Below are 25,224 nucleotides of genomic sequence, written 5' to 3'. Positions count from 1 at the left end.
AGTTGGTGGCAGCAGAAAGGGAAAAGGTGGTAGGATGCATATAGGCAGAGTTTTATACTTGGCTGGGACACATCTCTACTACAGTCTTCTATGACAAGACTCTACTCCTAACCTTTAGAGAAGCTCAAATGTCAGAAGTTTCCCTAGTAGCTATGAAATCAACCTGTATACTTACAACATCTCCCTCTTCCCACAAGCCCCTGGGGTTGGGAAGAGGTACTATTTTTTTCTGTAGGATATTGATGGGATTATAAATTCATTGTGGATTAGATCTGGAATGAAACTATCTCAGTTCTCTGCTTGGCTCTTGCAGTAGACCATTGAATGAATTACTGAAAGTTATTTATTGTCTTGTCCAAAGCTCCTTAAATCCATGAGATGGTTTCCAGCAACTTGAGTTTGCTTTGGCACTGACCTTTAACCCCTCTATGCCACTATTTTCCCCATCTTTAAAAATAAGCAGTTGGTATTACCCCAATTTTCTAAAGCACTTTGAAATCACTGAAGGAATAGCCTATGTGCATTATATTATAAAAAGGTGTATTCTGTCTATTCTGCTCATTCAGACAACGCTTTTAATGTCCAGGTTCCTCACTCTGTGAGGAATGCAATTGTGAGTATACTCTAAAGGTGCTAAAATCATGTGCCAATGTGGAGGATACATTCAGACTATAGAATACCTACTGAGGGCCAGGGAGATGAACTGGTTTACCCAAGGTCACACTCAGACACCTTGGCAGAGAGGGATGTAAGTTTTAACCACAAAGGCCTTAACCACAAGAGCTTCTTTCTTCTCCAATACAGTGTTCTCCTCTTTTCCAGTGTACTACAATGCCTGCCACTATATGGCACTGCAGTAAGGAAGTTACAGCTTTCTTCTTTAAAGAAATGATTGAAACAAAAGCAGAACATAGGCAACATGCAGTATAATTTGTACCTGCATGAAATTATTGAGCCAGCTCTCCACAGCTGAACTAACAAGCTCACTCGCTCTCCTGCCATCCATAATTTGGCTATTTACCATAGGTGGCAGAAGCAACTGACTAGAGAACAGATTGCACAAAGGATAGAAATTTGTGTATGCATGCAACTGCCCTGGCCCGCCCCACCCCACTTTGTCCTCTTGGAGAGATTCCCTGAGCTAAAATGAAGTTTTGCATTGAAGAAGTCTGCAAAAGTTCTGAAAAAGCACAAGTCAACTGGAGAGGAACCTCGCACTGCAGCTGCAAGGGAGCCACTTACCTCTTATTACCACTGGATGAATAGCGGAACATACGACACATTTAATCAGTTTTATCTGTTGGCCAATGGTAGCAAACAAGAGGAAAAAAGCTGTTCCACTGAAAAAAAGCGCACATTGTTGCACAACAAGCTACCCATACAGATTAGAGATGAAAAACTTAATTTTATGATTTATAACGGAGTGTCAAATCCAAGACACCTAGCTTGACTGAAGTGTACATTTCAGAGTTAGGAGTTTCTTTCAAAAGAGTGCAAGGATTTCTTAGGGTAGTATCTTTTACTGAACCAACTATGTAGTTGGGATAAAATTAGACAAGCTTTGGAGTGCCGGACATTCTCTCTCAAGTCTCACATTTGAAACATCTTACATTCAAAAGTTTGTCCAACTTCATGCCAACTACATAGTTGGTCCAATAAAACATATCACCCTAAGAAATCTTTGCCTCTCGCACACTTTCTGGACCAGCAAAGCTACAACATCACTCTTACACTTTCAACAAGGGGGGGGGAATTCTGCAAGGAGACTGGCTCCCTGCTGATGCCTCACAGTTAATGAATAAGCCAGTCTGCACTGAGTAGAACTCAGTACAGAGCAAGACAGAACACAAGTCCTCCAAAATCAATCTCAGTGCAAGCAATGAAACAATCACTGAACATGCCAATTTAGGCCTCGTCTGTGCTAAGTATCAGCCCTGATTACAGCTGTTCTCTAGTGCTGCCTGCCAAAGTTGCGATAAGCCACAATTTGTATTATCCCAGTTTCAAGCAAATAATGCCTTGCCTATACTACAGGATTGTGTAACCCCCAGGTAAGTGCATCACAGGTTCCCTCCCTATCTACACCTAAACGGTACAGAATATCTGTGTGTTACAGTCTCAACTAGGGAGCTTTCAGTTCTAGAGGTCCCCAGTTCAATGTCTGGTGCATTAACCAAAAGGACTACCATCACTCTTACATTGCTGCAGCTATCCTGGAGCTGTGTGGACTAAGTATGGACTAAAGTCCTCAGTGGGCATGTCTACATGTGCAATTAATTTAAAGCAATGGACTCTGGCACATACTGTGCCAGAGTTTATAGCTCCCGGGCACACTGTTTGAAAGTGTGCCCAGGACTGCAGCATGTTGAGCTGGGGAGGAGCAGCCCCAGATGGCAGGCAGCCCCAGGAGTCAGCCTGCCAGCCTGGGGCTGCTCCTGCCCTGCTCTACATGCTGTGTAAAGGCTGGTTGGGGCATGAGGGTACTACAATGCAGGGTTAGCCAACAGGCAGCTCCCGCATTGAAGCGCCCTCATTACCCAGCCAGCCAGGGTATCATCTACACATGTGTTGCTGCACACTAAAATATTCTGCAGCAAGATGGTACTTACAATTATTAACCTGCTGTAGAGTTAATTAGTTTCCTGCAGCCTAATAGTGCTACACATGTAGACACTGAGATGTTTTCTGTGAAGCTAATTAGGCAGCTATGTAGTAAACGTCTCATGTACATGTGCCAACAATGAATTAAAATCAACTATTTGAGATGGCATTACCTCTTTGCTCCCACCCCCGTCCCAACTGTCACCCTTGTCAGGGAGAATGCTTTACAATAACCTTATTTCAGGCCTGCCCAATATGGACATGATCAGTATTTCTTATTCTCATTATTATTTCTGAACATCCATTTAGTAAGAGGGAAGAAAACACTTAAATGAAAGATATAACATGACATCAAAAACTGAATCCCTACAGGTATGAATTGCAGTAGAGAGGTTGAGCCAGACATTTACTTCAGCGTCCAGATAGGAGCAAGAATTAACCTGGGTTTATGCCAACTCCAAGGGATGTCTTCTTATAATTTAAAGTTGCTTTTCATCACTGGCAGACAATAATGCAGAGCAACAGCAGCACTCCATCTTTGTCTGCTCTACCTCACATTTAGCTTGCTGCAGTCTTGTCCAAGCAATGACTTCCCTTGAGGGTCACCTGCCCTTGATGTGTAAGAGCCAGTCCACTAATTTTACAAAGGATCAAAATCCCCTTTGCGTGATACTCTAACCCATGTCTGATATTTTACTCTCTTTCACCTCAGCTTTCTCTTGCAAAAGAGATTGCCCTGCACTGTTAGCAAGGAACACTTTATTGTTCACCCTCTCAGCCTGCAGAAAACTGCACCTCAATATTGTCTGAACCAACTGCACTTTACTTGATTTCATAGCTTTCTCTTCTCACATGCCTCTTCCAATCACTTGACTGTTATGTCTTCAGAGTTATCCAGCCGTTGGAGATTAAGATAACATTTATTGTTAATACTGAAACTCGGTGCAAATTTCAACCTTGCTGTCTTCTAGTCAAGGAACAAACCATGCATTTCAGTGCTTTCAGACACAGTGGAGCCAGCCAAAACACCAGATGTGGAATACAAAGAGCTTTCAAGGTAGGTGTGCCCGATATAGAAACCCACACCACATACAGCAAGAGAGAGAATACACTCTGGCCATAGCCCTTTAACCAAGAAGAGGAAGAAGCAAGGCCAGGAGGAAAAAGTACCAGGTCTCTGTGGCTGAAAGAGGAGAAATAAAGACTTGTAGATGCGCACAGTTACATCAGTTTAATATCAAAATCAGACCAATATAAAGAAAATTGATCGTATCAGAAATCGGCCTGATGTGGCTAATAAATGCCTGTGCGTGCACCCAGCTGCAGCGCAGCATGTAGGCAGTGAAGAGCACAGTCAGGCAGCTTGTAGAGCTGCATGTAGCTCGTAAGTCTGGTGTGCTGGAAGGGGAGGGGGGAAGGAAGGGACGTGGGGGGGCAGATCAAGGCCCCCACAGTGAGGGAGGAGTGGAGCTAGGGCAGGGGCTGGGGCAAGCCCAGCTGGGGCAGCCATGGGACAGAACCACGGCTCATCTGGGGAGCACAGAGAGGGGATGGCTTCCGCCACTGCAGGCTGCTCGTCCCGAGACATCATTCCCCCCTTGTACTCGGCCTTGGTGAGGCCGCAGCTGGAGTACTGCATCCAGTTTTGGGCTCCACAATTCAAAAAGGATGTGGAGAAGCTTGAGAGAGTCCAGAGAAGAGCCACGCGCATGATCAGAGGTCAGGAAAGCAGACCCTATGATGACAGGCTGAGAGCCCTAGGGCTCTTTAGCCTGGAAAAGCGCAGGCTCAGGGGTGATCTGATGGCCACCTATAAGTTTAATCAGGGGTGACCACCAGTATCTGGGGGAACGTTTGTTCACCAGAGCGCCCCAAGGGATGACGACTAGGTCGAATGGTCATAAACTACTACAAGACCGTTTCAGGCTGGACATAAGGAAGAATTTCTTTACTGTCTGAGCCCCCAAGGTCTGGAACAGCCTGCCACCAGAGGTGGTTCAAGCGCCTACATTGAACACCTTCAAGAGCAAACTGGATGCTTATCTTGCTGGGATCCTATGACCCCAGCTGACTTCCTGCCCTTTGGGCAGGGGGCTGGACTTGATGATCTTCTGAGGACCCTTCCAGCCCTAATGTCTATGAAATCTATGAAATCTGCTCATCCAGCTGCTCCCGCCACTCATCCGGGAGGGCATGGCGGAGCGTCTGCCCCCAGATCTGTGCAAGGCAGAGCGGGGCAGAAGGAGCCCCACGCAGCCTCTGCCCCAGCCTGCCTCACCCTGTGCAGATCCAGGGGCATACATCCCTCCTCCCCCATGCGCTCTTGGACAAGCAGCAGGAGCAGCTGGATGAGTGGGTGAATACCAGAACAGCAGCTCCTAGACAAGCAGCACGTAGTGGTGGAAGCCACGCCCCCCTCCCTGCACCCCCCCAGATGACCCGCAGCTCCATCTCACGCCTGCCCCAGCTGGGCAGTGCTTGCCCCAGGCCCAACTGACTCCTTCCTCATCACAGGGATCTTGATCTGCCCCCCATATCCCTTCCACCACACCAGACTTACCAGCTGCACGCAGCTCTTCAAGCTGCCTGGCCCAGTATTGGAAATCGGATTGGTATCAACCTCCTTAAAAATCAGCTATCGGTATCGGCCCCAAAAATCTCTATATTGGTGCGCCCCTAAAGATCTGCAACACACTTTGTATCTTTTCTGGTAACTCATCATGTGTTCTCATTAGTATGCTGATCTTATTTTCAAGTGCCTAGGGTTTGGATTCCCAAAGTCCATCTACATCAAAGGAAATTTAACATCCTGATCTTTTAGGAAGACCTGAAAACACCACCCTAAATGCTCTCTAGAATGTTACTGCTCACCAGAAGAACCTCCTTTCAGCTGAGAACTGAGATGTAGTTTTAAATGTTAGGGCAGCTTTGTCTGCTCATTCTTCTGGAGATAATACCTCGACTATATTGAACACGACCCCTTCAGAATAAAGTAAGACTTGTGCACCTATAAAAGGCTGGTGATTACCAGGCTAGGAAACTTCAGTTAAACTGAAGTTAGGTTTGTAAATATGAGAGGAATTAAAAAAAAGAAAGAAAAAAAGAAAAAAAAGCAAACCTCTTGTGGAAACATTGTGGCTCTTGAAACAACAACCCACATACGTCCGGAAACAAGGATGTTCAAAGTTAAGGTCAGGAGTGAAAAGAAAATACAGCCATAAAAAAGCCACAAGAAAGCTCACAACAATAAAAAGCAAACAAAATTGGTATTTCTACGCTGGAATTTTTTTTTCTTTTTACAGGGAGGGCAGGCAGGGGAAGGGACACAGCAATGCAAAGTGGTGAACTTTTTTTGGAATCTCCAGGTTTCACAAATGCTTGGAATGATTTTCCTCAGTCTTTTTATTTGTACTGCAGTACTGCTCAGTCATAAGTAGGGCCTGGTTTAAATTGCAGGCCCAGTTTACAGTGTAGCAGTTCCTTTAATCCTGGAGTTCCGCCCCCCCCACAGGAAAAATTGTGGCATATTTAAAACCATATTTCACCTCCCAGCCATCAGGAGCAAGTGGCAAGTGGTGGGGGCCATAGGGCCCCTCCACCAATTAGCAGCTGGGTGGGGGGACCTCCAAGATTAAAGGAGCTGCCTGTCCAGAGCTGGGCCCACAATTTAAACCACACCTTAGTCATGAGCCTGATGCCTCAATGCTGCAGAACTGCAAAACATTAAGATGGCCCCTGCTCCACAGAGCTTACATTTCACTCTCCATTGAAACTCCAGCTTGTGGCATTTCCAGGATGGGACATAACATTTGAAAGCTCACTGACTATTCTCAACAGCTTCCCTGTGAAAGGGGTAAGAAGGAGATGCCATAATTGAGCCGCTTTGTAAAAATACCCTTTTTGAAATGTGTAGGAGACACCCAACTTCAGAAAGGCAAATTTTAGGTATCAGCTACTCTGCTCTTTGCAAAAGCAGTTCACCATTTGGTTCTATTGCTGGCTACACTTTGCCCCCACTACCACACACATCACTGTAAACATAAGCCTCAGCAACATAATTGGCTTTGACACGTAGGATCTGGCTGGCTGTTTCCAATGTCAAGGTCAAAAAGAAGTAGAAAAGAGCTCAACTGGCTAATGGCAAAATGCTAAGCAAGCAGTTTGCCTTACACAGGAGAAATATCAAAGGGAGTTTTGTACTCTGTTTTTTGTTTTAAATAAACTGATGCTGTTAGTGGAGCTTTCATCACAACTTGTATTCATGAAAGACCATTCAGCTTTTGGGGAGGATAGAGAAACCCAACCAAATGGACAGAGGATTAAGTGAGTGCATTCTTTACAACAGTCAATGGCCTGTATTTGGTTCCCAGCAGCCCAGTTAGAGAACTTGATTCCAAAGGCTCAAGTATTAATCTTGACTTGAACCAGTGTAAGAGGAGGTTAGTGACATGCTCTGTAGACCTTCCTTCCATTAAAACGGGACAAGCATCTAGCAAGCAGTGTACAATAAGAACAGGGGCCTAAAATATTATGGCGATGGAAGCCATCTAAGAAGCTAGGTAACTACACCTTTCAGCAGTACAGCTAAATTTGCAAATAACTTCAGAGTGATAGGTACAGCAGAAGATGGAATTATTTTCTTTTGAGGGATCTCCATGCAAGTATGTTCAAAAAGGATTTTTAACTTACCATATCTGGAAACAGCACCTTGCACTGGAAAATCCACTTCTCCCTGCTATTTAAACCATCCTCACTACTAAGGAAGATCTGAAACATAGGACTTAGCCTTATGGATATGAAGGACAGAAGAGATATTAGCCTGCCTCTTCATAATGCAACTGGCACTATCTAACCAGAGCCAGGTGGAATAAACTTTAGGTGGATCAGTACAGCAGTGAGAAGTAACAGACACAAGCAGGAAACAAGATTTTAAGAAAGGAAGTGTTATTATTATGCAGCAATCAACTTAATTAAGCATCTCCCCACTTTAAACACAAAAATACTAACTTCAGAAAAATAGCAAATAAAAAATATTTGCATTCAGCAGAGGGATGAATTCAACTCATTAAAACCACAGATCTGCCTTTGCCAATGCTCTGCCAGATTGGGAAAGGTCAGAAACTAACTTCAGAACTGTTCTCTCTCTAGAGATCCCAAAAACTCCAGATTTTGGCTGAAAAATTGGATCTGAATGGAGTATCCCAATAGGAGGTGGGTGAAAAAGGCAAGTACTTTCCCCAAAGAACTTCAGAAATAACCAAGAAGGTCTTTTTTCATTTTAAGCTTTTTAAATGGAAGTTTTATTGGGCATGAATGAATTAGTCAAAAAGAAACCAGAAAATTCTAATAAAAACATTTTTTCCTTGAAAAAGCAAGTTGTAAACATTTAAAATTAATCTCTAAAGTGTATTCTTCTCAATAGCCAAAGCTGTCCCATCTTGAGTACAGTCTGCTGGACTCTATCCAGAGTATTAGCAGAGAGCACAGAAGGCCTGGAAGTAATGAGATCACTGAACTGTGGCCAGCTAAAAATGAGCAAGAATCTTTTCTATCAGCTTCAGATATCAGGGGAAACCAGGATGTTAACTAGAGAGACATCTATTATTATAAGCAGGGACACAGGAAAAGAGGATTTGGTATATGAAAGTGTCAATATTATACAGTAGCTTTCCCAAATAAAGGGTGTGCCACTGAACTAGGTGCCCTCTCCAGGCTGAGAAAAAGGCCATGTACTTAAAAATTTATAATTAGCAATGCTTATTAAGTACACAGTCCTGTCAATCCTGTGGTATTAGTAGACCCCAAACTGCCTAACTCCCTTCATTTACAAGACTAACTGCTGCAGACTGTTGATAGTTGCTTCCCTTTCCTCCTTCTGCCACAGTTAAACAGAGAACAATTTAGTTACCAAGTGAATAGTGGGGCTGAAAGATGCTATGCAGTTAAGCAGTTCATGCATTTCCCCATTATGCAGATTGTCACAGAGCACCTAGGTGCCCTGCGCCTAAGAATAAAAAAACTGGTAGGGAAAGAGCCCTAGCAGTGAGTGATAAGCCCAGCTGCAGGTTGCCAGGGCAACCAGAGGAGGTCAGCTGACCAGAAGGGGCCTGGCTCCCTTATAAACCCTAGGGGCGGAGGCCAGAGGGCAGTTCCCTGCCAGCAGCCAAGGAGGAAGGAACTCTCTATCATGGAAGAGAGGAGAGGCCTGAAGGCAGGAGCAGCGTCTGACACTGCTGCGGGGTGAAGTATCCCCGGCAGCTTGAACGTGGTGCCGGGCAGCTTCCGTTTATGTTATAGCCCAGGGGCTTGTGTTGTTACTGTTTGTCACGGGTGGTTTGGGTGAGGCTACTAGGGGTTGGAGGAGGCCTCATAGGGACCCACAGCAGTGTGGGGACCCCAGCACCAGTGAGGGTGCAGCATTCAGGGTGCACTGACCCCAGCCCCAGAGAAGGGGGCAGCCTTGTGGAGAAGCCCCAGAGAAGGGCACAGAGTGAGACAGGGCCATGGAAAGCCCTAGCGCCGGAGACGGCGAAGATCGAAAGAGGTAGGGCCCCGAGAGGACAAGGGACCAGATCATAACAAGGCCAAGACAGAACGTCTATCCCATCTGCGAGGCTTGGGGCCTGGTAAAGGGGTGGTTGGAGCCATGCATAGCCCATAAGGCTAGGGTGCCCCTACAGCACCCACTGCAGAACAGGACCCACAAGGGGTCCAGGAGTCCACGGGGTCAGATATTGCAACAGACCGTGTCCAAGAGGACGTAAGGCAGCCTCCCATATATCTATACTCCATCAAAGACGTGGCAGGCGAGAAGTGAGGGTGCCCTTTGGGCCAACTTGGCACAGGACGGGGGCCTTAGAGAGATCACGGCCGTCCCGCAGGACCCTGCACTGTGACACAGATAGTTGATGTTTCTTACAATGTGGGTGCATCTACACATGCGCTTTACAGTAACAGACTGATCTGCTGTGCAGCATAGCATCACCATCTACAAGTGCAGCTGTATTAAGTCACGTTAAACTAATTAACTCCGCCATAAAAATACTACTGTCAGGGACAGTACTATCTTACAGTGGAGAAATTAACTAAGATTAAACATATGTGTAGGTGCCAACCACAGGTGTAAATTGCCCCATCAGCCCATAGTCAGGGGCCAGACTCCTGCCTGCCACACAGCTCTGTACTTCAGCATCCTTGTGCCCAGCCAGCCCCTCCACTACTCAACACCATCACTTGGAGCCCGGGGCCTTTTCAGATATGCCCTTTGTCAAGTATTATTTCAGTTTTACAATAAAAGAACAGGCACTTCCCTTTTCTCCAGCCTAACACCTTGAAAGAAATGCCATATTTAAAACTTGCTTTCTGACACTTACTTTCCCAAAACTTCTGCCACTTGAGAAGGTGGTGATGCTAAGACTTACCTTCGTACATTTCCAAAATGTGCACGGTATCCCCGACCTGCAGAGACAGCTCAACATCTTGGGCAGCATTGTAATTGTAGATTGCTAGAAAAGAAGACAGGAAGAATACATATCATGGGACATGTAATAGAGAGGTAGTAAGATTTTGAGATCTGATATCTTTCAACCTGCTAAATGCAAGACAGGCTTTGGAAAAACACTATGAAGGTTTTTAAGCCAAGTAAGCCATGTGTCACATTCCCCTCTAGTAGTAGTAGGTCTGGTCATCAATAAGAGTTTACTGTTGCTACCAGCTAATGGTATTACTCTTTTAGGACACATAGCAGGGGTCAACAGTTGGAATTCCCGAATTCAAACCCTGTTTGTCACCTGAGGCAGACACCAGTTCCAAACCAAATATATGATAAATACCATCATTTACTAACACTTCAGAGACCTAGCTACAAAGTAAATTCTCTGGAGTACAAGCAGGACAAAGTCAAAGATCATTTGTTTTAAAAAGTGCAGATGTTCTGGACCAAGTGCCTAAACTTGCTGATACAGAGAATGGTCACTGCTGTATAGAATAGCACGGCTGAGGGATGTTGGCCGCTGAATGCAAGACATGCTACCAAAAAAACCCAAATGACTCAAATGAGCTAAATGTGTCAGAGAAAGCCAAGGCAAATACTTATGGAATTTAATCAGGAACAGCATTAGGCCCTTAGGAAAGTGTCACAACATATTCACTTTGGTCTACAGCCTTCTGGAGTTCTCAGAGTCCTGGGACAGAGGACAGGCCTTTAAACCAATATAGATGAACATAGGCACAAGGCTATGCAGAAATGTATGCTTTAAGAACGGCTTATTAATAGGTTTAAGTCAACCACAATAACTAAATGTAACTGAGTATTATGCTGTGTTTATACCAAAATAAAAGCATCTGCACAGCCTTTTACGCCAGTTTAACCATACAGGCTAAAACTCACATCACATGTTATACCTATATAGCTTATTTACATAGACAAGCTTTTGGTGAGGCTTCCTCTCAGGGCAACATTTAGGTCTTTTGTTGTTGCTTGGCTAGCTAGTCTCTGAGAAACTGCCAAAGTACAGTTCACTAGCAGTTCACAGGACCTTTTTTCAATTTAAAAAAAGGTTCAATTATTGTAAGGGAATTCACAACATTAAATGCCTGTCATTTCCATCACAACAAGGTATATTACTTCCTAGCTTAAAGCCAATATAAACAAAGGACTGTGGTTTACCACACCAGAAATTATTACACGAACTCCAGCTTTCTTTAAAGAAAAAAATATTGCAACTATAGATAATACAGAAAATTCACACACCCTGCCCTGAAGTATCTAAAATAGATACTGATGACTAACCATATATTTATTTTCTTATGTTGTGAAGTTAGCATTTCACAGATATTGGGCCAAGCATACTGTGGTTGCATCATCTCTAGGAATTATGTAGCCTACTGTAATTGGGAAGATTTTTAGTTTAAGAGCTTTACGTGAATCTGTCCCCTTGACTTAATTGACTTCAAATTCCTTCAACTTCTTTGGGAATCTCCCTTAGATGTTTTGGCTAAGATTTTAACAAATGACTACCGGTTTTGAATGGTCTCATTAGAGAGCCTTAATTTAACTGAAAACACTATTGCAGGCAACTTGGTACAAAAGGTTTGCCAGCAGCCACATGACATCAAGGAACACAACACTACTTGGATCTCAATTTTCATGTCCTGAAAATTCCTGTTAGCATATTCTCTCAGAAAACCAGATCTGATGGAAACCTGGGTTTTAACCAAAACACTGAAGTCCACAATTAGCCACATCGGGCACTTTTACACGTGCTCTAGGGGTATGGGGAAGTGCTTTAATTACAGCAGCTCTAAGAGCCGCTCTTATTAAAGCGCCGTGTCTCACGTGTCAGTGTAGGGGTGTCTGAACTAAGGCTCATTCAACAAGTGTTTAGTTCAAATGTCCCTGCTGCTGCTTTTAAGCATGAGGACAATGATACATAAGATGCAGGAGGCTGCTGGAGCACAGAAATTGCCATCCTCGAGTCTGCTCCGATGCACAGTAATTACAGTGCGTCGGTGCAGCCTCTGTGCTCCTGTACAGGCACCCATCCATCAAATTGAAGAATGTGGTTCCTTTGGAAAGAAAGGGAAGCTCCAGCAAGTAGATCAGATACGTGGATCAAATGCTAGCTCTGTGTATACTAAGATCATAAAATAATTTCAGGAGGAAAACGGGTCAATATTTGCCTCGATCCAATAAAAAAACCCTAAGCATCCTGCCTGTTACATCAAATGTTTCTTCAAGGAATGGTAGAGCTTGGCATAAATTCTGTGCTTTGCACTAAGGGAAATCCTGTAAGCCATGCCTTCTGTTCTAGCAAACCTGCTACATCATGAACAGCTACATCATTAAGGCTAAGTAGTGTTGCAAGCCACGGGACAGCTGTGAGATACTACAAGGTGCAGCAGGAATTAGTAAAATGAGTCAAGACAACAGAATTCTCTCTTGTGAGTCAGTGCTAATCCATAGGTGGGGGAGGGTGGCGAGATTTACTAAAATGTGAGGTGCCAATTTTCATATCAAGTGTAAAACTCTGCAGTCATTAATAATCCTATCATCTTCTTCAACAATCTCTCGCAACCTGTGTGATAGTCTCCCAATGCTGACATTGATGTTGCATTTTTTTAAGTTGGCCTTGAGGATGTCCCTGAAGCACTTTCTCTGCCCTCCTCTTGAGTGCACATCTTGGCTGAGCTGGGAGAATAAAACTTTCTTTGGGACTCTGAAGTTGAACATCCAGATGACATGCTGGCCCAAACAAATTGATATTGAATGATCATCACCTCCATACTTGTGGTGTCTGCTTGCAAGAGAACGCTAACATTGGTGTGTTTGTCTTCCCACTGGATTTGGAAGTGTGGATGGTACTTCTCCAACTGTTTTAGATGTCTCATGTATGTTGTCCGTATCTCAGCTCTGTACAGCAAGGTGGGATCACAACTGTTTGATAAACCATGAGCTTAGCTTGGTGTCGAATCTGATGTTGTAATCTTTGAACACCCATTTCCTCAGGTGTCCAAAGGCTGCACTTGCACATTTGAGGCGGTGTTGTATTTCAACCTTCTACGAGAGGCGGCTTCTGGATTACCAGAGCCAGGGACTGTTCACTAAATAATTAAATCATGAGCTCTTCTCAGCCAGAATGGTTGACTTGCTCGACTGGGCTTTAAACTGAGCTCACTGGGGATGGGCAGACAACCACCAGGGCAAACTCAGCAAGCATCAACTGCAAAACCAGCAGGTTAGGATGCTCAAGGGAACTTACTCCTACCCCAGCCCAGGAACAGAGCTTCTCCACGAGTACAAGGAAGCCTACGGCCTCCAATGGCACACTTACGTGCCTGTACACTAATGCTAGGAGTTTGGGGAATAAACAGGAGGAACCGGTCCTTCTGCTAAACAGAAATGACTACAATCTCATAGGGATCATGGAGACCTGGTGGGACTCCTCCTATGACTGGACTACCAGTATAAATGGCTATACCCTGTACAGGAGAGATCGTGCTGAAAAAAAAGGGGTGGGGGTGTAGCTCTCTATGTGAAGGAGAGCTACACGTCCCTACAAGCTGAGATTGGCACCCAAGGAGGACAACTGGAAACCTTTTGGGTTAGCATATGAGGGGATAGGAGCCTACCACAGACCTCCAAACCAGGAACAAGAGCTCGACCAAGAATTCTTCAGGGAACTGGCTGAGGCTGCATGCTCTCTGTGCATGGTCGTTCATGGGGGACTTCAACTACCTGGACATCTCATGGGATGAGCACTCAGCCAAATCTGATTGGTCACAAAGCTTCTTTACATGCGTGGATGAGCTCTACCTGTCCCAAGAAGTTTATGGGCCAACAAGAGGCGCTGCTGGACCTGGTACTGGTCAAAGGGGATGATCTAATCAGTGACCTAAGAACTGAAGGGAAGCTGGGAGACAGCAACCACGAGCTGATCACTTTCACTGTCCATTGCAAAGCTGGTAAGTCAGCCAGCAATGCAGTAGTCCTTGACTTTAGGAAAGCTGACTTCCATAAGCTCAGGATGCTTGTTCTTGAGGCCATGATTTCACAGGGAGGGGAGTTCATGATGAGTGGTTGCTCCTTAAGGAAGCGATCCTAGAAGCACAAGGGGAATCCATCCCCACCCACAGGAAAGGTGGTAAAAAGGCTCAACAACCCCCTTGGTTCAACAGGGAACTCATGGACCGCCTATGTCTAAAAAGAGAGACGTATAATGGATGGAGGACAGGAAACACCACTAAGGAAAAGTATTCTGCACTGATTCGTACTTGCAGGGAGCGAACTGGAAAACCTAAGGCTGCAACTGAACTCCATCTGGCTACATGAATCAAGGACAATAAGAAGTCCTTCTTCAGATACATGGGGAGTCAAAAGAAAAGCAAGGGCATCACTGGACCCCTGCAAAACCAGCTGGGGCAGTTGACTACCGACACCCAGGAAAAAGTCAATCTGATTAATGATTACTTTGCACCTGTTTTTTGTCATATTGAATGTAATAGTTTGAATGTTTGTAATAGTTGCCCATTAGCCAGTTTAGGAAAAAGGCAAGATTCGTTTTCTTCTCAAGGCCATTGTTTTGGCCTACGTGCGGAAGGTCCTGACTTTGCTCAAAGTCTTAACGTTTGAATTTTATCTTTAGAGGCCTTTAACAATGTTAACATAAAAATGACCCTTAAGCAAACATCCCACATTCCGAGAAATCAAACCCTAGGAGCCTTTGAAAAGGTTGGAAAGAAAGGAAATTCCCCAAAGTAATTAAATGATCAACAAAAGAAACTGAATGCAGCAGAAATCTGTTAAGGAAGATCCAAGCCCAAATTTGGGAGTAGTGACAGGTTTGGGTAGGAGGGGCCCAAGACGGCAACTCATTCAATAAAAACTGTAACCTACTGTCCCAATTTGGAGGTAACCTCACTGGCAGAACAACGAAGGAAGAATTGCAAGTGTAGGCCAGATCAGACTGATCACCTGAACCACCCTCTCTGTGAACACGAATCTCTTAGTTCACACTGAAGCTGCGGAGAGCCCAAAAGGGACTGGAGGAAGGGGACTTAGTCCCATCAGTACTGAGGCCAGCCCATTGAACCATACTACTGAGGCCAACCCATTAAATCGTACTATTGAGGAATTAAAGCATATTTAGTTGTTTGGCTTCTCGGAATTCTAGGATTGTAAGTATATTATGAAAATAATAGTATTGATTCAAATTTATACTTTGAGTTGTAATTGTAGTTGTTTTTGTAATACTAATTCTTATAACATTGTTTGAGAAGGAAGTGCATTTGGAGCATTGTTTCTGATATATGTAGTTATTGTGTTCTTAATGTTTGTGGTATTTCTTAAAGCTAAGCAGTGTTATATGCATAGCAAAGAATTTTAAAATAAAATTGTGTTGTATGAATTAAGCGTGCAATAATTGTGAAATCGTGCAAGTAGCTAAAAATTTCCCCAGCCAGTGCATCAAACGAATCAGTAAATTGTGTGGGATTTTCTCTATTCCATAACCCACTAGAGACATTTTTCACCAGCCCAAAGGGACCACCCTACCGAACATGTTGCGGTACGACCAGGGTGAAGATGAATATATGCCCACCATTGGCGTGGATCTTGTGAGGGAGCATCTTGAGAGGCCGGACACCCATAAGTCAGCTGGTCCACATAGGTTGCAGCCAAGAACGCTAAAGGAACTGGCAGACATTATAGCGCAGCCACTGGTGAGGATGTTTGAGAACTCGTGGCGCTCAGGCAAAGTACCTGAAGATTGGAAGAGGGCCAAATGTGGTACCCATCTTCAAGAAAGGAAGGAAAGATGACCTGGGAAACTAATCAGCTTGACCTCAATCCCTGGGAAGGTTTTGGAAAAAATTATCAGAGAAGCCATTCTTGATAGGCTCACAGAAGGCAGCATTCTAAGGGATAGCCAGTACAGGTTTGTTGTGGGTAGGTCTTGCTTGACTAATCGTTTCCTTCTATGACCAGGTGATGTATCACTTGGACAAAAAGGGAAGAGGTTGATATTATATATTTGGACTTCAAAAAAAACCTTTGACCTGGTATCCCATCATGTCATCAGGGTAAAATGGTGCAGCTGCTGCCTCGACTACTACACAGTCTGATGGCTGGGGAACTGGCTCTGAGGTCAGACCCAGAGAGTGGTTGTTGACAGAACCGAATCAACATGGCACTCGGTGACCAGTGGTGTCCCCCAAGGCTCCGTTCTCAGACCTGTACTCTTCAATATCTTCATAAACGATCTGGACACTGGTGTCAAAAGCAGACTATTCAAGTTCACTTACAACACCCAACTTTGGGAAAAGAGTACTCCATGCTTGATCTGGTGATTCAGGCTGACCTCAATAGGCTTGCAAGGTGGGATGATGAAAACCTGATGGCATTCAATACAGAGAAATGCAAGGTGCTCCACCTCGGGAATAAAAACCCGCACCACATTTACAGGTTTGCAAATGCACCATGACCGAAAGAGACTTGGGGGGCATGACTGATGATAAGTTGAATATGAGTCACTAATGTGATACTGCAGCTGGCAAAGCAAACAAAACTCTGGCTTGCATCTACCGATGAATCTTGAGCAAGACCCAGGATGCCATCATCCCGCTGTACTCAGCCTTGGTGAGGCTGCAGCTGGAGTACTGCATTCAGTTCTGGGCTCCACAATTTAGGAAGGATGTGGAGAAGCTTGAAAGAGTCCAGAGGAGAGCCACGCACATGATCAGACGGCAAGAGAACAGGCCTTATAAAGAGAGGCTGTGAGCTATGGGACTCCTCAGCCTGGAGAAACGCAGGCTCAGGGGTGACTTAGTGGCAGCCAGTAAGTATATAAGGGGTGTGCATCAGGATCTGGGGGAATGCCTGTTCACCAGAGCACACCAGGGGATGACAAGGTCCAACAGTCACAAACTCCTGCAAGACCGTTTTAGGCTGGACACAAGGAAAAACTTCTTTACTGTCCGAGCCCCCAAGGCCTGGCACAGACTCTCCCCAGAGGTGGTGCACGCACCTACTCTGGACACGTTTAAGAAACATTTGGGCATTTATCTTGCTGGGATCCTTTGACCCTAGCTGACTTCCTGCCCCCTGGGCAGGGGGCTGGACCCAATGATCTTATGAGGTCCCTTCCAGCCCTAACGTTTATGAAATCTACGATTTAAATCAAATCCACCCCCATCAATGATTGAGGTTGGGATGGTCTTGGTTTTGGCTCTGAGTCAGCTGAGGTTAAACAGCTTAAAATATCTATTTGGTAGTTTGGCTCCACTCCGGCTGGAAACTGTTTGGTGGTCAAATGTAGCATCGTAGCAAGGAATATTGAGAAGAGTGTTGGAGCCATGATACAGTCTTGCTTAACTCCCATTTTAACCTCAAAAGGATGCATGATAGATCCATTATTAAGAACCACCATTTGCATACCATCATGGAGCAGGCAGAGGATGGTGGCAAGTTTTGGTGGGCATCTGTACTTCAGAAGGATCCTCCACAACACTTCTTAGCTGACAGAGTTGAAAGCTTTTGTGAGGTCAAAGAAGGCCATGTAGAGAGACTTATGCTGTTCCTGACATTTCTCCTACAGCTGCCAAGCTATGAAGGTCATGTCAGTTATGCCTCTTGATGTCCTAAACCCAAACAGAGATTCCAGAGGGAGCTCTTCAGCAAGTGGAAGGAGACTGTTCAGGAGGGTTCTCTCAATGATCTTTTCTGTGGTGGACAGCAAGGTGATCCCCCTGTAGTTTCCACAGTGGGACTTGCCTCCTTTCTTGAAGATTGTCACGATCACAGCATCCCTAAAGGTTGTCTGGGATTTCCTCATCATTCCAGATCCTCAAGATGAGGGTATGAAGTTGTGATGTGATCTCCTCTCTCCCCTGCTGGAAGATTTCCATGGGGATTCTATCCGTTCCAGATGACTTGTTGTTTTTCATCTGTTTGATGACTTTCTTCACCTTGGATGGATTCCGAGATTCTCTCTGACTGAGTGTTGCAGGATGGAGCTGAGAACATTCATCAACAGCAGATTCTCAATGAGAAGGTCTTCAAAATGCTCCTTCCAATGGGCACCGATGGCTCCCCTTTCCCCGATCAGGTCTCCTCTATCCTTAGGTCTCAAGGGGGTTGGTCTCAGAGTGCTCAGACTGTAGAGGGGGCTTTGGTGGCACTGAAGAAGCCGTACATATCATGGATGTCAGTGAGATGTTCAATTTCCACAGCCTGGTCTTCCCACCATTTGTTCCTCATATCACGGGTCCTCCTTTGGACTTCTGCCTTGGCTTGTTGGAGATTCAATTTCTTCTGCTTGGAGATGGTGTCATTTTGCCAAGCACAGAAGGCCTTGCGCTTGTGATCAATCAACTGCTGGGTCTCCCAGTTGTTCTCATCAAACCAGACTTGATATTTTCCGGTACAGAATTCGAGCGTCTCTTCGCAGGCACTAATGATGGTGGCCTTCAGGGCACTCCACACACTGCTGACATTCTCCCATTGTTGTTGGATTGGATTCACCAGTTTGTTGAGGTACTGGAGGAAGAGATCTCACTCACTTGGGTCCTTGAACGTCAATCTTCCATCGGTACTGCTTCTGCTGTGCTGTCATTTGGGAGCCAGTTTGAGTGACACAACTGAGTGGATGAGTTGATGATCAGTCCAGACATCATCAGCTCCTAGCATAGCTCAGGTGATGTGGACATCTTTGCAATCCTGGGCTCGGATGATGACACAGTCAATCAGCTGCCAATGCTTAGATCATGGGTGTTGCCATAATGTCTTGTGAAAGAAGGAAGGTTGGTGATGCTGAGTCCATGTTCTGCACATTCGGTCAATAAGAGGATGCCACTGGAGTTGATCTTTTCTACTCCTTCCTTGCCAATGGTTCCGTTCCAGAGGCTAGAGTCCCTTCCGACTCTGGCACTGAAAATCACCAAGAAGAATCAGTCTGTCTCTCTCCAAAACATCAGAGAAGACTTGTTCAAGGATGGTGTAGAATTCTTCCTTGGTTTCAAGAGTCGGGGTATATGCACTGATGACAATTGCCTCTCTGCCAGTTTAAGACAGACAGTCATGAGCCACTCATTAATACTGACAGGTTGGCTTACGAGTTCATTCTTCATGGCAAAACTAACTCCATGATGTTGGCATTCTCCTTCCTGTTTACCCTTCAAGAAGAAGGTATAGCCAATTCCATGTTCTTTGAACTGCCCATCTCCCACTTGACGGGTCTCTCTCAGTGCAGCTACATTGATGTTGTCACCTGAATCCTTGGGCCATGATTCCAATGTGGCGCTCTGGGCCTTCACTATTACGACTGTCCATCAGGGTTCTGAAGTTCCAGGTCTGAAAATGATGGTGCATCTTCACTGGTATTTTCAACCACAGTAAAGATGATCCCACTGGACATGGTTTTCCAGTCAGAATACTGTATTAAACAGGCTGTATATCTTCCAGTATATGTTTAGGGCACCTTTTCTAGCCCACTCCCCATGTGGGGTGAGCGGAGCAGATCCTGAAGAGGGCTGCTCAGTCACAGTTACAGCTGCCAAATCGCACTCCTGTCTCATCCAAGTGCACTGATGACAAGAAGTTTCAGCTTCAACTTGGGCATCCTGGCCAAATTCTAGCTTTGCTAAATTTAATTCTTCCTCCTACAATTTTTTCTGCAGTTCCATTTGCTATTATAGATTCATAGATGCTAGGGTCAGAAGAGACCTCAACAGATCATCGAGTCTGACCCCCTGCCTGGGCAGGAAAGAGTGCTGGGGTCAGATGACCCCAGCCAGATGCCTATCCAGCCTTCTCTTAAAGACCCCCAAGGTAGGGGAGAGAGAACCAGCTCCCTTGGAAGCCCATTCCAAATACTGGCCAGCCTTACCATGAAGAAGTTGTTTCTGATATCTAGCCTAAATCAGCTCCCTGTTAGTTTGTGACCATTGTTCCTTGTTATCCCAAGAGGTGCCCTGGTGAACAAAGCATCTCCAGTTCCTTGCTGTGCCCCCCTAATGAATTTGTAGGTGGACACAAGATCACCTCAGCCTTCTCTTGCGGAGGCTAAAGATGGCCAGGTCCCTCAGTCTCTCCTCATAGGGCTTGTCCTGTAAGTCCCTAACCATGAATGGCCCTCCTCTGGACCCTCTCAAACCTATCAACATCCTTCTTGAAGGATGATCCCAAAACTGGATGCGGTACTCCAACTGCGGTCTGACCAATGCTGCACAGGAGGGGAAGTATCACCTCTTTGGTTCTATAAAAGGTCTTTAATACTAGCATACAGCTACCACATTTCAACCAAATACATATGTTCAGATATTTTGAGTTTCTCTGGAACAAAAGACAATATATAATGCAAGTCACTATTTATTTCTTTATAAGGAACTGTTTTAGCATCAGACTAAAACAGCCTAAGAGATGTTGGGTGTCTAAAAGGAAGGTGGGTGGGCTCTAGACAATCTTTCCTTTTAAGTTGTGTTTTGAATTAAGTTTCCAGTATTAAAGAGCATAACAGTGAGGGAGGGAGAAAACAAAACCTTCTCTAATCCCTTCTATATGGGGGAAGACTCCAAATGCCAGCAAGTGATGGCTCCAAGCAAGATGTATGCTTCTGCCACTTTTCAAACAAGGGAGAAATTTACAGGGACTTGTTTGGCTTTACCAAATTAAGCAAGGGCAGAGGGCCACTGTACAGAAAATCTCTTCCCCAACTGTTCTGTGCAAAGTTATGAAAGACATTTTGTTGGCACACTTTCCCCTAGGAGCTTTTCTGTTTGCAACTGGTGCATCCTGTTCCTTGAAGCTAACCACAATCCATCTACACCAACACAAGCCATTTGTCCTTTTTATTGCATGGATTTAAATCAACATATTCTTGAACTTGTAAGAAAAAGAGCACTGCACATGTACCAAAACTGTTCGTGACTTGAAAGGAAAATAAATACTTTGGGTAAGGCTGAAAAGTACACTGAAGAAAAAGACTTTGACCCCAAAGTTGCACTAATATTTTATGTTCGACAAAGTAAACATCTTTCAGCTTGGAAATTTACGTAGGTAGTTTAGTTGCCTTCCATTTTTTGTAATAATAGTCATGCAACATTCCCCTGAAGTCAAATGGATATAATCTCAGCTGAGAGTGAGAGGGGGAAAGAATTAAGTATTACAGAGAGGTACTGGGCTTTTTCTGAGGATCACATACTTTGCATGTAATTCTAAGAAATAAACTGTCTAGTTACACTTACATAAGAATAAAAGGGGGAAGGAGAATTATCATCACTTGATTTGATTAACGGCAGGTAAAGCATTTCCAAACACGTACAAAGAAACTGTGCAAGTCATTAAGAGGAGAGGTCAAAGAAGTAAACACCACAGCTGTATTTACTGGGATGATGGATAATTTTATGGCTAGTTACAGCAGCTGTCATTATGTAGATTAAGATGCAGAGAGACAATTCTCATGCTTCAGGACAAAAACATTCCTAACAAGGGTCAGAAAGGAACTCCATTCCCACTCTACAGAAATATAATGGATGTGCAAGAATTACAGGTTGGCTACATGCTTCTCAAGCATCCTGCATTGGTCGTCACTGAAGACAGGATAACTAATCCACATGGTCAGCGGAGGTGTTTAAAAAATAAAATAAAATCTAGATTTGTCCAGGGCTCTCCAAGGACTCTGAACTTTCCACAGATAAGAAGGAAGTTAGCATAGCTTGATAGTGCACATAAAGCTTAATGTGGTCTAGCATGTGATGTTATCACAAATAGTCATAAATGGTATTTTTGAGGGGAAGAACAGGTCATTCTATGCAGGGGCCACAAAATAAAACAATACATTCCTGATGATCATACATTCCTGATCATACATTATGATGAGTGGCACCTAGAAAGAGCAGAATTCCCCCAAGCCATGCAGAGGTAGAAAACCTGTATTTAAAAGTACACCCCCCGCTTCTGTATAGTCCAGTAATGCTTTGTGCCCATGTGCTGTCCTTCCCATAGTGACCTCAAAGTACTTTACAAAGGTGATTATTATCCTCTTTTGCATAAAAGGAAATTGAGGAAGTTAAGCACTTATTATGCAAGTTAGTGCGTGGCATAGCTGGGAGTGAAAGCTAGGAGTCCCAATTCCTACTCCTGTTTCATCAACTGGAGTACAACTGATTCTCAGGCACAGTGGATAAAATGTTCTTAAAGAGAAGTTTCATCAAAACATCTGGAAATAAAATATTGGAAGCAGAAATTTTCATGCATCATTCTGAACATAATTCAAAGCAAAAGAAAAATAACCTTTTTACCCAGTGACTTACTTAAAAACATCTAAAAATGTAGATTAGGCTGTAATTTGTAGCCACTGCACAATCTGCTATCCTTCATACGCCTCAAAATAACCTACTCTCCACCCTTTAAGATGACGTGATAACAGCTTCTGAACACACCCTACTTCTCAGAAGGCATGTGTGCCCACACTACTATCTGATAGGAAAGGGCTCTGCCTTGCTTTCTCTGAACAAAGAACCACATTCAGTGCCTTTACACTGAACAGCCCTAGCCTCATTACATCTTTCAACCAGAGTCACGAACTACTGTACAGAAAGAGAAATATGCTCTTTATATGCTGCACTAGCCATCTAAAGTTGGCATTTGCACTGGAGAGTCCCATTTGGAGAAGGCTGGTATGTTGTTCGTTGCCAAGATTTACCCTAAAAACAATGGCTTCATTTACAAAACAAGGAACTGCCCAAAGAGACAATTTGTAACAGGGACAAAGACTTTTTCATCTAAGTAGGAAAACTTCTTTGATACGGCTCAGGCACTTAAGTAAAAGAGATGAAGATCTTAGCTAGGAGTTGTGTGTCGGAGCTCTGTAAAAATGGTTGTTTGCACCTGTGGGCTATGTTGTTTATGCTAAAATTACCAGCCATGGAATACTTAACAGTACTGATAGTCACATTCCCAGTTCAATAAAGTTTTTAAGCACATGCTTATAACCTTGCCTGCTTATATTTAAGTAGCCCAATGACTTGGACTAGTTACATGCTTTCAAGTGAAGCACTTTCTTCAATTCTCACTGCTAGTTTCCAAAATTAACAACACACTGAGTTAAACACTACCATCTCATGCTGGCTATAAAACATAGGAAGACAGCACACGTTACATTTGAGCCATAAGCATACATGAGGCAACTGGGCTGGAAGGTCACAATGTGCCCTTCTGGTGTCATATTCTGCAAATCTATAAATCCCTGCCCCAACTCATTTTCACCCTCCATGAAACGATGAGAAAAACCTACAGAACATCATTGCACTCAATACAACAAAAAAACCTCTGCCCTGGTGTAATGATTATCATCAAATCTCCTGCTTCAGGAATTTACCTGATCATGAAGGAACATTTTTCCTACAGTATACAACTGGCAGATGAGTGCTGGGATTTTCTACTTTCTTTGGAAATATTAGAAGCTAGCCAATGATAAAGACAGGATGCTACTCTTCAGAAGCAGAGAGCACCTTCTTTCCTAAATGCTCGGCCATTATGTACTACTCATGTGCGCAGATTTTGGGGTGGGGAGGAAATTTTTCACTTAGGTCAAGTCAGACTGACAGGGACCTTGGGGGTTTGCCTTTTCTTTTGCATCAGAGAGAGCATCTCCTGTTATGATTATTCAGGCATCTCTCATTTCATTGGTTCTTGGGGGCTTGTGCAATAGGGCCACGTAATTTTTCCATGTGAAACACCACTTCAGTTCTCCCGAGGACTGACATACTTTAGTGTGGTCCAACTCACTGGAACCAACGTAGAGGTAACAGCATGAAATTTCATGGCCTGCCTGCAATATGCAGGTGGGCAAATTTACTGATGCAGGTCAGGTCAAGATTGAAAACCTGCTACTACTAATGACCATAAGTGGTACAACCTGTACTGGTCAACACTGAGTGCTGGGTGGTGGTTAATTAACCTGGCAACCTCAGGAAGTGCCAAAGGCTTCAGGGAGATGAGCACCTGAGGAGGGTAGTGAAACCCTTGATGAAGGACATGCCATCAAAAGATGGATGAGTATAACCACACAGTGATTCTGCCAACAGCATCCACACATGCCAGATTGGGTAGCAACCAATACAGGAGAAGAGCCCCAAAAGGCAGGCAGATGGAAGACCTCCTCTGCACTGGCAACTCCTGCAGCATAGCTGGTTCCAAACGCATTGTCTCCCACTCTTCCTCTGGACCAAGCTAGTGTAGCTGAGAGGATAATGCTCATGCAAGGGCAAAGCAGCACCTCCATATCAACCACCCAGGCTACTGTAGCCACACCACATGAAGAACATCCTTACCAGCAGCACAGGCACAACACAAAAGGTGGCAGTTACAGGTTATAAGCTCTCACTTGATTGGCATAGAGCAGGGCACCATGGGTCACCTTTGATGGTGGAAGGAATCATTGCATTCCACTGGTCAGCTACCACCTGCCATAATGCTGGACAGCCCACAGACAGTCAGGTGCTGATCCACCACAGTCTGCCTCATTGGGTGCACAGGGCTAGGCCAGGAGCTGAAAAGCTTCCAGAAATCTTGCACCTGGTTCTATCCAAGACACCAAGTACACTTTCTTTTGGCAAGGTAAAACTGATGAAGAAAGCAGTCTACATGGCATCAGTTTCACTGTGAGCAACAAGGTGGCAAAGCTTACAGAAACACCCATTGGGAAGTCAGAGCATATCATCTCACTTAGACTTCAGACAACCATTGGCTTTCTGAACATCATCAGCACTTATGCACCAACACTAAAATCCAACCCTGAGGAGAAGGATAAGTTTTACGACATTCTGCACCAAGTTGTCAAAGGAATACCATCAACTGAGCAATTATTCCTCCTTGGAGATTTCAATGCAAGAGTCAGTGAAGACAACTACTCACGGCCAGATTGCCTAGGACATTTTGCCATCAGCAAAATGAATGAAAACAGCCAACAACTTCTTGAATTCTATGCCCAAAACCAACTGTGCACTGACAATTCATATTTTGCTGAAAAGGATTGCAACAAAGCATCATGGTGACATCCACAATCAGGCCACTGGCACCAACTAGACCTTGTTATTGTTAGGAGGAAACATTTACCTGCGATGCAG

General features: G+C 44.4%; 1 protein-coding gene across 2 annotated transcripts in view; it reads right to left on the bottom strand.

Annotated features, from left to right (window-relative positions):
* Positions 1 to 25,224, bottom strand: part of DOCK5 (dedicator of cytokinesis 5) — a 146,313-nt gene that overhangs the window by 100,644 nt on the left and 20,445 nt on the right. For both annotated transcript variants that reach the window (XM_006276811.4, XM_019482453.2), the window contains exon 2: positions 10,023 to 10,106. In XM_006276811.4, the coding sequence (XP_006276873.1) occupies positions 10,023 to 10,106 (84 nt within the window). The remainder of the gene's footprint in view (positions 1 to 10,022; positions 10,107 to 25,224) is intronic.

The sequence above is a fragment of the Alligator mississippiensis genome, chromosome 7, assembly GCF_030867095.1.
Source record: "Alligator mississippiensis isolate rAllMis1 chromosome 7, rAllMis1, whole genome shotgun sequence".
Lineage (NCBI taxonomy): Eukaryota > Metazoa > Chordata > Crocodylia > Alligatoridae > Alligator > Alligator mississippiensis.
The sequence above is the reverse complement of the archived record's forward strand: the minus strand, read 5'-3'. Positions and strand labels throughout refer to the sequence as shown.